At 35.7% G+C, this 12,058-nt stretch overlaps 2 protein-coding genes across 2 annotated transcripts in view; one reads left to right on the forward strand and one right to left on the reverse strand.

Annotated features, from left to right (window-relative positions):
* Positions 1-6,729, forward strand: part of LOC112156796 (zinc finger protein 391-like) — a 24,333-nt gene extending 17,604 nt beyond the window's left edge. The window contains exon 2 of the mRNA XM_024289162.2: positions 3,044-6,729. Within this exon, the coding sequence (XP_024144930.1) occupies positions 3,044-4,194 (1,151 nt within the window). The 3' untranslated portion in view covers positions 4,195-6,729. The remainder of the gene's footprint in view (positions 1-3,043) is intronic.
* Positions 6,730-8,230: 1,501 nt separating this feature from the next.
* LOC112156818 (gastrula zinc finger protein xLCGF3.1-like) lies at positions 8,231-10,666 on the reverse strand. The gene has a single exon (XM_024289198.2). It carries the CDS (start codon positions 10,283-10,285, stop codon positions 9,344-9,346), a length of 942 nt encoding a protein of 313 aa, XP_024144966.1. The 5' UTR covers positions 10,286-10,666; the 3' UTR covers positions 8,231-9,343.
* Between the last annotated feature and the right edge of the window lie 1,392 nt (positions 10,667-12,058).

The raw sequence follows: 12,058 nt of genomic DNA on the forward strand, positions 1-12,058 counted from the left end.
GATGTTGTTGCTTTGATTCCTTTGTCTGGAACTTTCCACGTGGAAGCTTCCAGAGTCTTTTCTGTTTGTCTGCAGGCTGAGCAGAACTGACTCCTGCAGGATCAGAGAAACTTTTAATCAAATCTCAAAAAAGTTTTTATTTGATGATCGGAGCTGCTGCTGTTCAGAGGACTTTGGTGTTTGTTGGAGCTGAAGATCTTTTGCAGCTGCAGGAACCATGTCTTCATTTGCTCAGAAAGAGTCTGTCAGAGAGCAACTTTCTGCTGCTGAAGAAACCTTCAGACTCTGTGAAGGAACCATCGTCCAGTACGAGCAGGAGCTCTGTCGTCAGCGCAGACTGCTGGATATCTGCTGGAAACCACAGCTTCAGCTCCACCACACAGGTATGACACTTCTTCTTCATCATCCAAAGCATTCAGGTCCAAGTTCTAATGGACCCATGATTGTTTCTGTTGGAAGATTCCCGTCCACCATCTTGAAGTAAACTCTGCAGCTTTTAGCTTCTTTCAGGCCTTGGTTCTTCACCGCCTCCATGATGTAAACCAGATGTGTCAAAGTCAAGGCCCGGGGGTCGGATCTGGCCCTCTGGGTAATTCTACCCGGTCCTCCAGATCATTTGATTTTTATGTTATTAATGGCCCGATGTCATTTTGACAAAATATATTTTTACTGAGAGTAAGCAAAGAAGCATTCAAAACTTATTTGATTTTTATTTTTTAGTTACATAGCTAATTCATTAAAAAAAAAATTTCAGGTACTTTTTAAGCTACATTTTGCCACATTTTTCTGTCTCCACTAATCGCATGTCATTGGTGTGAACCAGGGGTGTCAAACTCAATCGCACAGCGGGCCAAAAGCCAAACTCATCTTATGCTGTGGGCTGAACAAGACAAGCATTTATTGAACACAGTGAAAACATATTATTAAAACATCAAAAGGATTTATTTTTACATAACTATGAATAATAAAAAAGAAATGAATATTAATCCAAAATAAATTAACTTAAACCTTACATAACTTTCAATATTTCACTCTCCATAAAAATATATTCTGTCAAAATAGTTAGAAATAAGTGCAAGATAACATCAGGTCATTAATAACAATGAAATAAAATTACCTGGAAGGCCTTGACTTTGAAACATGTGCTTTAAACTGATTCTATTTTCATTTATCATGAAGTTTAGCATCTGCAACCATGTGTTTGGTAGCCGTTACCATGACAATTCATTGAACACCAAATCAAAAAGTCAGCTTTTTAAACATAAACATTGCTAATGTAATAATTATTAATTATATTATTTATAATATATAGCTACGGTCTTCCACTGCATGTTACACAATTTAGGTTCCCGTATTTTACAATGATTTCTTATAATGCAAACTTCGTCCGACATTTTCCCCAATGATAAGCGTTGCCTCCATTGAAAACTTGAACAAAAATTTCACTCAAGTCAGTTACTCTAAGTCAGGCATGTCCAAAGTGTGGCCTGTAGGCTATATATAGCCTGTGTTCAAATGACTAACTAGAACAGAATGGAGCAAAAAATTGAAACAACTGGAAAGTGTTTTAACAGCACAGCAGTGAATGGGGAATTTATTGAAGATTGTTTTAAACGTGGAGGAGAAGATTTCTCCTGAGAAGAAGCAAGTATTTACTAATGTTTTCTTGGAACACTTTGGTTATGATATTATGAGCAAAGTTTGAGTTTTTTTCATTAGCACGCAATTAAACCACGGACAGTTCGGCACCACTCAGCTACGTTTTCCTTTTAAAGAGTGGACAGTGATATTAACGTGAGCGAAGAGCTGATGGATGCAGAGAAAATTGACTCATCTTGATTTGTAACTTGAATCTGCTTGTTTGTGTGTGTAACTTTGGATTTCTGTGTGCGTAATTCTTGATTTGTAACTCATACAGTACATTTTGTGCATAATTTTATGTAATTGCCCAGCAAACATTTGTATATGGGCCCCATATTGTTTACCTTTGGGCTGAATTGAAGGGCCCCAGGTGAGTTGGGCCACACTGGCTTGAGTGGGTCACACTAAGAAAGTGGTTTGTTTCCAGTTTCAACCATCGTCTCCTAAGTATTCAGGCATCATTGGGAGCCTACTGTGGAAAAACTGTTAGATTTAAAAGTTGTAGATTTTCAATGGCATGTGTGGTAAGTTCACAACTGTTGTGATCATAGCTAGTTTACATATTCTTTAATTGAAAAGTCGTAAAAAGTCAATGTATGAATTCTATGGCTTAAGTTAAACAAAATGATAAGACACACGATATGACAATATTAGAATTGTGCACTTGGCAAACAAAAAAACATTACAAAAAAAATTACATATATTTTCTTAAAGTGAGAATTTGACCTTCGACACATGCTCGAAAACTCACTCAGTGTTACATCTAGAAGTTGTAGTTTTTAAATGTACAGCTAAAAGGGGAATTCTCCTATTATTCACACATTTTTCAACTGACTATTAAAAAATGTTATGCATTGAGCCGAGCAAATTGATATAATACAGTGTATGAACATATTGGTCATGTGGTTAGCAAATAACTTCTGCTGCTAAGGAGATCCAAAAGTTTGCTTTAGTAGATTCTTCTGAAACTTGGATAGTTCAGTTTTCTCTCCTTTGAAACATAGAATGGTTGCCATGGAGATAAAATTGATGGACAAGTCACCATTTCGAAAAGTGTTATTTGAAATCATTTGTAAAAGTGGGGCCTTGAGGACGGGGACTTACAGCTCAAAACAATAGTTATTATACAAACAAAAGGCTCCTCGCACAAGACATGGGGTAGGGGACAGAAAAGTAAAGTGTGTGTGTGTGTGTTGGTGTGTGCAGTTAACATTAGTGAGTAATGTTTTCTAAAACGTTTGAATTTCTTTATTAGCTGTTTGAATTAAGGAATATAATCTTTTTAATGGCAATTTTAATTTGTATAGATTTTGACTGAGCTTAGATTTTTAATGGTGCTCGACAATACACAAAGTTCTTATGGCGTTTATAAGGGCTCGTTCTTGTGTTTGTGTCCCTGCAGTCCTCCCCCAGGATTGTGTGACTGAAGAGGATCTCTGCAACCAGCAGAGGAACTTCAGAGTGGAACAAGAGGATCCAGAACCTCCAAAGAATACAAAGGAAGTGCAGGAACCAGACCCTCCACATGTTAAAGATGAGCTAGAGGATGTGGAGCCTCTACAGACTGAAGAGGAACAAAGGGAACCAGAACATTTGCAGACTAAAGAAGAACAAGAAGAGTCCTGCAACAATCAGGATGAGGAGCAGCTTGATCTGAAGCAGAAGATTGACACCTGGATGGAGATTTCTACTTACAGGAAAAATGAGAACCGTGAAGCAGATCTAAACAGTCAGCAGAGCTTTAATGTAACTGATAGCCAGGGTGAAGAAGGAAACAAACATGAAGAATCAACTACAGTTGCAGAACAGAACAGAGATCAGAGGAAAAGAAGAGAAAGAAAACATGTCCAAAGTGTGGACAAATTTTACGTGTTTGAAGGTCAGTGGGACTCTGATGTTAGTAAAAAATCAAAAGTCAGTTTGGCTAAAAAACACAAACAATCTCCTACAGAAACGAATGTTTCCTTTTTAAAGCCTGGAGAAAGCTCAATAACAGTTAGTTCTCATGAAAAGAAAAAAAAGATTACCAAGCCTAAAGAAAGACTTCATGTCTGTAAAGAATGCGATAAAAGTTTTTGTAACATGTCTCAGCTCAAAGTCCACACAAGAATCCATACAGGAGAAAGGCCTTTTTCTTGTACAGAATGTAACAAAGGTTTTAGTAAAAGTTGTCATCTCAAATCGCACATTAGAGCTCATACAGGAGAGAAGCCTTTTTCCTGCAAAGAATGTGAAAAACGTTTTAGTCAAACGTCTGATCTCAATACACACATGAGAACTCACACAGGAGAAAAGCCTTTTTCTTGTAACGCATGTTTAAAAAGTTTTAGTCGAAAATCTAATCTGAAAAGACACATGAGAACTCACACAGGAGAGAGGCCTTTTTCTTGCAAAGAATGTCCAAAAAGTTTTCGTCAAATGTCTGATCTCAAAGCACACATGATAACTCATACAAGAGAAAGGTTTTTGTCCTGTAAAGAATGTGGTAAAACTTTTACTTATCTAGCCAATCTCAAAAAGCACAAGCAGCTTTTTTCTTGTCAATTTTATTAAGGATTTAGTGTTAAAACTAAACTCAGGAAAACTTGCAGAGATCTTGTGTAGTAAAATACAATAAGGGTTTACATAAAAGGGAAAAGATTGCGAAAAAGTCAAATGTTTTCTCCATAAAGAAAGAACTAGAATTTTATAACAGACCACCACATTTACATTGAAATATTTTATTTACATGGTAAATGGCATAAACTTACACTTCAAAGGTGAGGGATCACTCAGAAAAGTTTTTGAAAGAAACTGTACAACTTTTGTTCAATCCAGACCTTGAAGGGAACCAGGGTAAAGTCTAGATATTAAATACCCTTACTATAGACCAGAGCTGTTCAGCTAAGTTTGTGGCTGATGAGGCAATGACTCTTTTAGAGTCAGATTTACAAACAAATTAACTCAATATACCCTACCTTTCAAAAGTTTGGAGTCACTTAAAACTGTTTATATTTTGACAGATAACCACTTTCTAAAATGAAAATAACTTTTCATTAATGGAAAATACACTATGCATTATTAATGGGATGTTGAATAAAAGCTTCAAATGTCCTGACAAAGAGAACTTTTATGTGAAACTTGGCAGTCTATTCTTGTTTTTAGAAATGAGGGTTATTCCATGAAAGATTTTCAGTTACTACTATTTTGAGGACTACAGGGACCCCACAAATCTGGTACTCCAGATCCTCAACCTACTCAAAGGACGGTCAGTTTTTTTTTAGCTTTTCTGACCAGCCAAACTGTTTTGTGATTGAAGACTTTTCTGATCATTTCTTAGCCTTTTGACACAATGAGCAAACACATAGCAAAGGAACACTGGAGTGATAGTTATTGAAAATGGCCTTTAGTCACATATGTACTGTAGAAAATCCACCCAAACCCAGATATTTGCAGCTCTTTAAAGTCATTTACTACATTAACAGTTTATGGTGTATGTATCTTTAATAAGTTTAAGGTTATCCTCATCAAAAAATACAGATTTTCTTTCATAATTAAGATAATTTCTAAGTGACCTCAAACTTTTAAATGGTGGTGCGTTTATTGTGCTTTACTGCCTTCTTTGAAGACTCCAAGTGCTTTACAGTCTTATTCACACCCTACTGCCAAACACCGGAGCCAACCCATAACTTCACATTTACAGGGGACAAAAAAGTTCTGTTGCAGGAAATTGGAATATTTCAAAATAAGTTTTTAATGTTTAGAAATCTTGGGATCAAACCCTAATGTGTTAACTAACTCCAAAGCAATCAGGGTTTTATGACATGTACACAGAGGCACAGGCTGATGGCCTCTATGCTACAGCACATTGATGCAGTGATTCAATTAGGAAATAGTACTGAACACATAAAAAATATACAGTTTTCCAAAGTCTGAGTGTGCTAAAAAATATCTTTTGAGTAATAGGAAACGATATTCTAATTTTCTAAGAGTTTTTTAAAAAGGTTTTTATCATCTCCGAGCCACAATCATCAAAACTAAAAAGAAAAAGGACAAAATACATTCAATCTGTGTACTCATAGACATGTATTGATGTTTAGTGATCAGACACACATGACCCAGGACATCATTCATGAGTAGGGCTGGAATATCTAAAAAGCATGTAGACACACCAGCCTTCAAGGTTTTGAGTTGTCCATCCCTGTTCTAGAAAATATTAGTTTTACAGCTTGATTTGACAATTAAAAAAAATGTTATCACAAAATTAATTATTTTAGAATGTACCTGTAAATAGAAGTGTGTTGTTTTGATTGATCAAAGTCGAGTCTTCATTGTCGTCGTAGTTTATTAGCCCATGTGTATTTTGTCTGTGTGAGTGGCTAGAAATGTTTTGTTATTCGTCTTTAATTCTTGTGCTCTTTATGTGATCAGGGAACATTCGGTTATGTTTGTGAACAAAAAGCGCAGTTTCTATTTTGTTATTTCAAGTAATCTATTAGTGAAATGTTTTCCCAAAACGGTATTAAGCAAGATGTGGATAAAGAACCAGATTGGCGCTTCTGTCTTGTGTTCACGTTTTCTAGTAGAGATTAGAACCTGTTTTTCTGTTATTTTTAGCCTTTAGTGTTCTGTTCCAATCTTTCCTGTGAAGAATAAAGTAGACGTGAGCATAAGAAGTGTGGAATCTGCTGTTTGTTGGTTTTCTGCCGGTTCCAAAGCTGGGCCCTGTTCCAGAAAGCAGGGTAGGTGCATTGACATGAGTGAGCTACTTTTACATAATGAAACAGCCGGAGAGCTACTTATGTTTGAAAACTTTTATTCACACTTCCAATTTTCACACTAAACAGTTGAAAATGGTAAAGTTAGAACAAAAAACATTTTGTGTTTTAAACTTTCTTAACTTTCACATATGATGCTGTCATTGAGAAGCCTGATACTGCATAGATTCAACCAGAGAGCTATAAGCAGGAGAGTATCCACTGATTGAGTCATTGAAATGCTCATCTATCAGTCTGGTTCTGAACTTTGACTTAATGTTATTCATGTCAGAAAAGGCAGATTCACAAAGAAATGTCCACCCTGCAGCGCCTGTCTCTCTCCACAGGATCAGCAGAGAACAGGTCAGCATCTGTCATGACAACTCATGGATGTCCACAACCAGCGAAGCTCGCGAGCTCCATTGGTCCGGGAGTCTGTCTGCTATCAGTGAACCGCCGCGCTGCAGCAGGTCAAAACACTCGATTTTTATTAGTATTGTATCCACTGATCTGGCCCTTGAAAACAAGTACCCAAAGCTGAGTTCCTGATTGGCTGATGCGTCACAGCGACCTGTCAAACTGATCTGCTTTGAAATTCAGCCAGACACTCGAGCACTGTGCACTGTGCTCGTTCCGCTTTCTACGAGCCCGCAAAAAGATTGCCTAGAAGTTCAAAGTACTGATGTGACCAACATGTCCAAAGACCAATAGGCGTTCAATGAAACAAAGCACTGAAATGCTGCACCGTTTGCAGCAGCTTCTTTCAGTTTTGGCCAGAACTGCGTAAATTATAACTGTTCCTTCTTGGAACCGAACTTTGGTGCCCAACCATAGTTGTGACCAAGTGACAAACCAAACTTCTGTGTGGCAAAAATGTATTTTTGAGATTAAAATATTGAAACTGAAGGTTTGAATTAACATATTACATATGAAATTAAAGCACTTTACCAATTGTTAGGACTGTGGAGATAATGGATATATAATTTTTTACTGAATTTTTTTTTCCATTGAGTAAGAATGTATGCATTAGGACAATTTATGGCAGGGGTATCAAAATCCAGGCCTTGAAGGCTGATGTCCTACACATTTTCCAACCAACCTGCCATTGAACCTCCAAATTAGCTAAACCATATCCAGGTAATCAGCAGCAGATAAAGCAACATTTCTGCAAAATCATTAGGAGGCCGGCCCTTGACACCCCTGATTTTTCTGTTATTAATTCTTCAAAATTAGCCACGATTGTCATGAATGACATTTTGTGACCTTCACATTGTTCACAAAAAGCTTAATTCTCAATTATTTATTTTAATTTTTACTTATTTTTTACTTGACATGATTGAATAACAAATCAAACTCACATTTTCTCCATTTCAGACAGCCATCATGTCAGATGTTTGTTGAAAGAGGTCAGTTTTCTTTAAATTAAAGAGGAGAAAAATACCAAATTTTCCAAAATAAAAGCTTGTGTTGTTTTTAATTGAATAGTTAATTGAATACATATTAAATAGATCGGACTTAGGCCCACGTTTCTTGCTGTTTTACCGGCATATAAAAACATCAACATTTATAAACAGAGAAGAGATTAAAAAATGTTAACTTTTTATTGACTCGTACACTTCAGTAGGACTCTACAAATTTCACAATTAAACCACTTTCTGCTTAAAAAAAGGTAAATTTGGAATAATTTTGGTTGTAAACCCACTGACCAGAACAAGGTCCAGACTCATAGTGAGAAAATACCGGACAAAATGTAAACTAAAAATCACAACACAAAAAAGGAGAAAAATAAAATAAAAAACTAAAACTTTGTAAAAAAAATAAAAATAAAATAAAAGTCCCCCAAGAAATCTTAAAATATCCCTAAAACAAAAAATAAAGAGCCAATAAACTTTCTATAATAAAAATGGAATACATTCCTCAAAATAATTCAAATTAAACTTTCTATGAAAATTCCACAGTTCATTAAATTATTTGTAATTAGCTCATAACTACATCATTCTAATGACACTGACACTGACACTGAATTGGGAAAAAAATGTAAATTAAGAAAACATTCAAATAGGTTTTGAAGAATAGTACTTTTAGGAATTTTTAATCTTAACAGTACATAACAGTATAATCTGTGCTTACTGAAGTATCTTCTTCAGATTTATCTGTCAGTAAACAGAAGAAAAACAGAGCAAATACAGCTAAACAAGTTAAACAGATTTTTTTTAACACTTAACATGTTACATTTCTTAAAAAACTTGTGAACTTTATGCAAATTAGAAATAAAAATGACAACTGAGACTTTATCCTGGTGAAACCCCTACAGTTGTGGTTTCATAACTATTTCATTGAGCAAATGTCAAAGTAGCTGTTTTCTTTGTAATAAGGGGCATAACAGAAAGTATTTTTGTCATGTTTGTGTGTATTCACAGTTTCATTAAATCATTGGATCACCTGTGTGATGTCAGTTACTTTGCATTAGAGGATTTAAGTGTAATTCTAGCATATTTATATCATTCCCCTACGTATTGTAATCTTGATAAAAGAAAATGACTAATAACAAAATAATGACAAAGTATATTTTTTTACATAAATCAAAATAACTACTAATAAATATTAATATGAAGACGTTTTGAAAATAATGTAATTTTCAGAAATTATCTTTGGGTTTCTATTATCTGTACATAAAGTGAACACAAAAATGGGTTAACATATCTTAACCTTTGTGTAGTTGTCTGTGTAAACCTCAAAATATTTATTTGAAAAGTATATATATCTTTTAACAAAAATTCTCCTCCTCTTTTGAAATCATTTAAGTATTTTCTGCGTTATATCTACTATGAGTTTGCCTTTGTTTTGTGAGTAGAGGCTTTTCCCTGAAATTATTTACCAAGTTCTTTAAAAGAAAAAGGCATCTCCCCTCTTTGAGTTGTCATGTGTGTTTTAAGATTGGATGAAGTACAACATTTTTTATCACATTATTTACATGAAAAAGACTTCTCTCCAGTATGTGTTATCACGTGTAAATTAAGATGAGATAATTGACTAAAACTCATATCACATTCTATACAAGAATAAGGCTTTTCTCCTGTGAGAGTTCGCATGTGTGTTTTAAGACAAGATAAGCAACCAAATTTTTGTTCCCATTCTTTAAAAGAAAGAGGCTTCTCTCCTGTGTGAGTTCTCATGTGAATTTTAAGGCAAGATAAATGACTAAAACTTTTTTCACATTCTTTACAAGAAAAAGGCTTATCTCCTATGTGAGTTATCATGTGTCTTTTGAGATGAAATATATGAACATATTGTTTATCACATTCTTTACAAGTAAAAGGCTTCTCTCCTGTGTGGGTTGTTTTGTGTGCTTTGAGATTACGTAAATAGTTAAATCTTTTATCACAATCTTGGCATGAAAAAGGCTTCTCTACGCTGTGTGTTACCATATGCCTTTTGAGACCAGATGTTCGACTAAACCTTTTATCACATTCTTTACAAGAAAATGGCCTCTCTCCTGTGTGAGTTCTCGTGTGCATTTTGAGATTGGATGCATTAGTAAAACGTTTTTCACAATTGTTACAAGAATAAGGCTTATCTCCTGTATGAATTCTCATGTGTGATCTGAGACCAAATATTTGGGAAAAACTTCTATCACATTCTCTACAAGAAAAAGGCTTCTCTCCTGTGTGGGTTCTCATGTGAATTCTAAGTTTGGCTTTGCAACCAAGACTTTTACCACATTCCTCACAGAGATGCAAGTTTTTATCAGACTCAGGTCTCATGTTGTTTGACACATTGAGTCCAATTATTTTTCTTTTCTCAGACCTTATAAAGTTATTTTTATTTTTAGATTGCATGTGTTTCCTAACCAAAGCTGCCTTCTTACTTTTTTTTCCAAAATCAGAGTCACACTGACTTTCTGACATGTGAGAACTATCCACATTTTGGACATGACTTCTGTCTCTTCTCTTCCTCTGATCTCTATTCTGTGGCTCTGTCTCTTCATTTGTAGTTGATGTTGATTCTTCTTGATGGTTTCCTTCTTCATCCTGAATATCAGTTCCATTAATGTTCTGGAGATCTACTTTATTGTGCACATTTTCCTCATAAGTAGTAATCACTATCAAAGTGTTAGTCTCATGCTTCAGATAAAGCTTCCCCCCATCCTTTTTGATGCAGAGCCTTTCATGCTCCTCTTTAGGTTCTGGTTCCTCCTGTTCCTCTTTAATCTGTGGTGGTTCAGGTTCCTCCTGTTCTTCTTTAATCTGTTGGGATTCTGGTTCCTCCTGTTCCTCTTTAATCTGTGTGGATTCTGGTTCTTCCTGTTCCTCTATAATCTGTGGAGGTTCTGGTTCCTCCTGTACCTCTTTGATCTGTGGAGGTTCTGGTTCCTCCTGTTCCTCTATAATCTGTGGTGGTTCTGGTTCCTCCTGTTCCTCTTTAATCTGTGGTGGTTCTGGTTCCTCTTGTTCCTCTTTAATCTGTTGGGATTCTGGTTCTTCCTGTTCTTCTATAATCTGTGGTGGTTCTGGTTCCTCCTGTTCCCCTTTAATCTGTGGTGGTTCTGGTTCCTCTTGTTCCACTCTGAAGTTTCTCTGCTGGTTGTTGAGGTTTTTCTCCTCAGTCACCATGTGCTGGGGTAGGACTACAGAGACAAACAGAAGAAGAAACCATTTTACACTTTTAGAGACTTTGTGTTTTATTAAGCATCAATAAATATCAGAAACTCCTCAAAATATCCTCAGTTTAAAGTTCAAAATTTACCCATCCATCTACTGAACTCGCTGACTCCTTTTTAGGGTCTTGGGGATCCTACTTTGAGTCTATATTAGTTACTGGTAGCCAAAAGCAGGGTACCCTGCACATTAGTGTTGCGTATTGTTAGGAGTCGGATGATATGATAGGTATGAAGATATAGTTGAAGACAGTACCAGATAAAATATTTTTAACCAAGATAATTTCTTAGAGAAAACTGAATATTAACACACCTTTCTACATTAATAAAATGGTAAAACACATTTTTATTTCATTGTCACACCATTAAGCATTGCAACTGAATCTCATATTGTTACTATTACTAAAGTGAATCCATAGTGCTTTTCACTTGACTAAATTAAATAAATACATTTTCCACTCAACATGTGATTTTCATAACAAATATTTTCCAGTTTACAAAAATAAAGGTGTAGCTGTCTAAAAAAGATTTTATTTTGTTAATTTGAGTTGCATTTAATTTTATGTCTCATTGCTGACCCCTTGTGGTGAACTGAAAAAACTGGCTGTGCATGCGCTGTCCATGCGTTGGATCATAACGAGCCAGGTGGGGCAGCATTAGCATAACGAAAAAAGAACACAGAGAACACGCTGGACGAAGACGGAGCGGAGTGGAAAGACTGAAAATGGATGAGCAACTCCTTAAAATGTGATCAGAGGGCACACGTTTTTCACTGTAGCTGCTCCTTAAGTTTTTCAATCCGATCAGAAAAAAGCCACGCTACGACTGGTGATTCTTTGGCGGTTATGTGGTTACGTGAAAAATAAATGACCAAAAGATCATCAGTCGGAGCGTGGCTTTTTTCTGATCGGATTGAAAAACTTAAGGAGCAGCTACAAAAGGAATAAAAACCATATGTTTGCTACATTATTGTCACAAACGGCCAGACAGCTGGTTTCTAGTGCAGCATGTTTATTAGTTCAGC

The sequence above is a fragment of the Oryzias melastigma genome, linkage group LG2 (genome assembly GCF_002922805.2).
Source record: "Oryzias melastigma strain HK-1 linkage group LG2, ASM292280v2, whole genome shotgun sequence".
Classification (NCBI taxonomy): domain Eukaryota; kingdom Metazoa; phylum Chordata; class Actinopteri; order Beloniformes; family Adrianichthyidae; genus Oryzias; species Oryzias melastigma.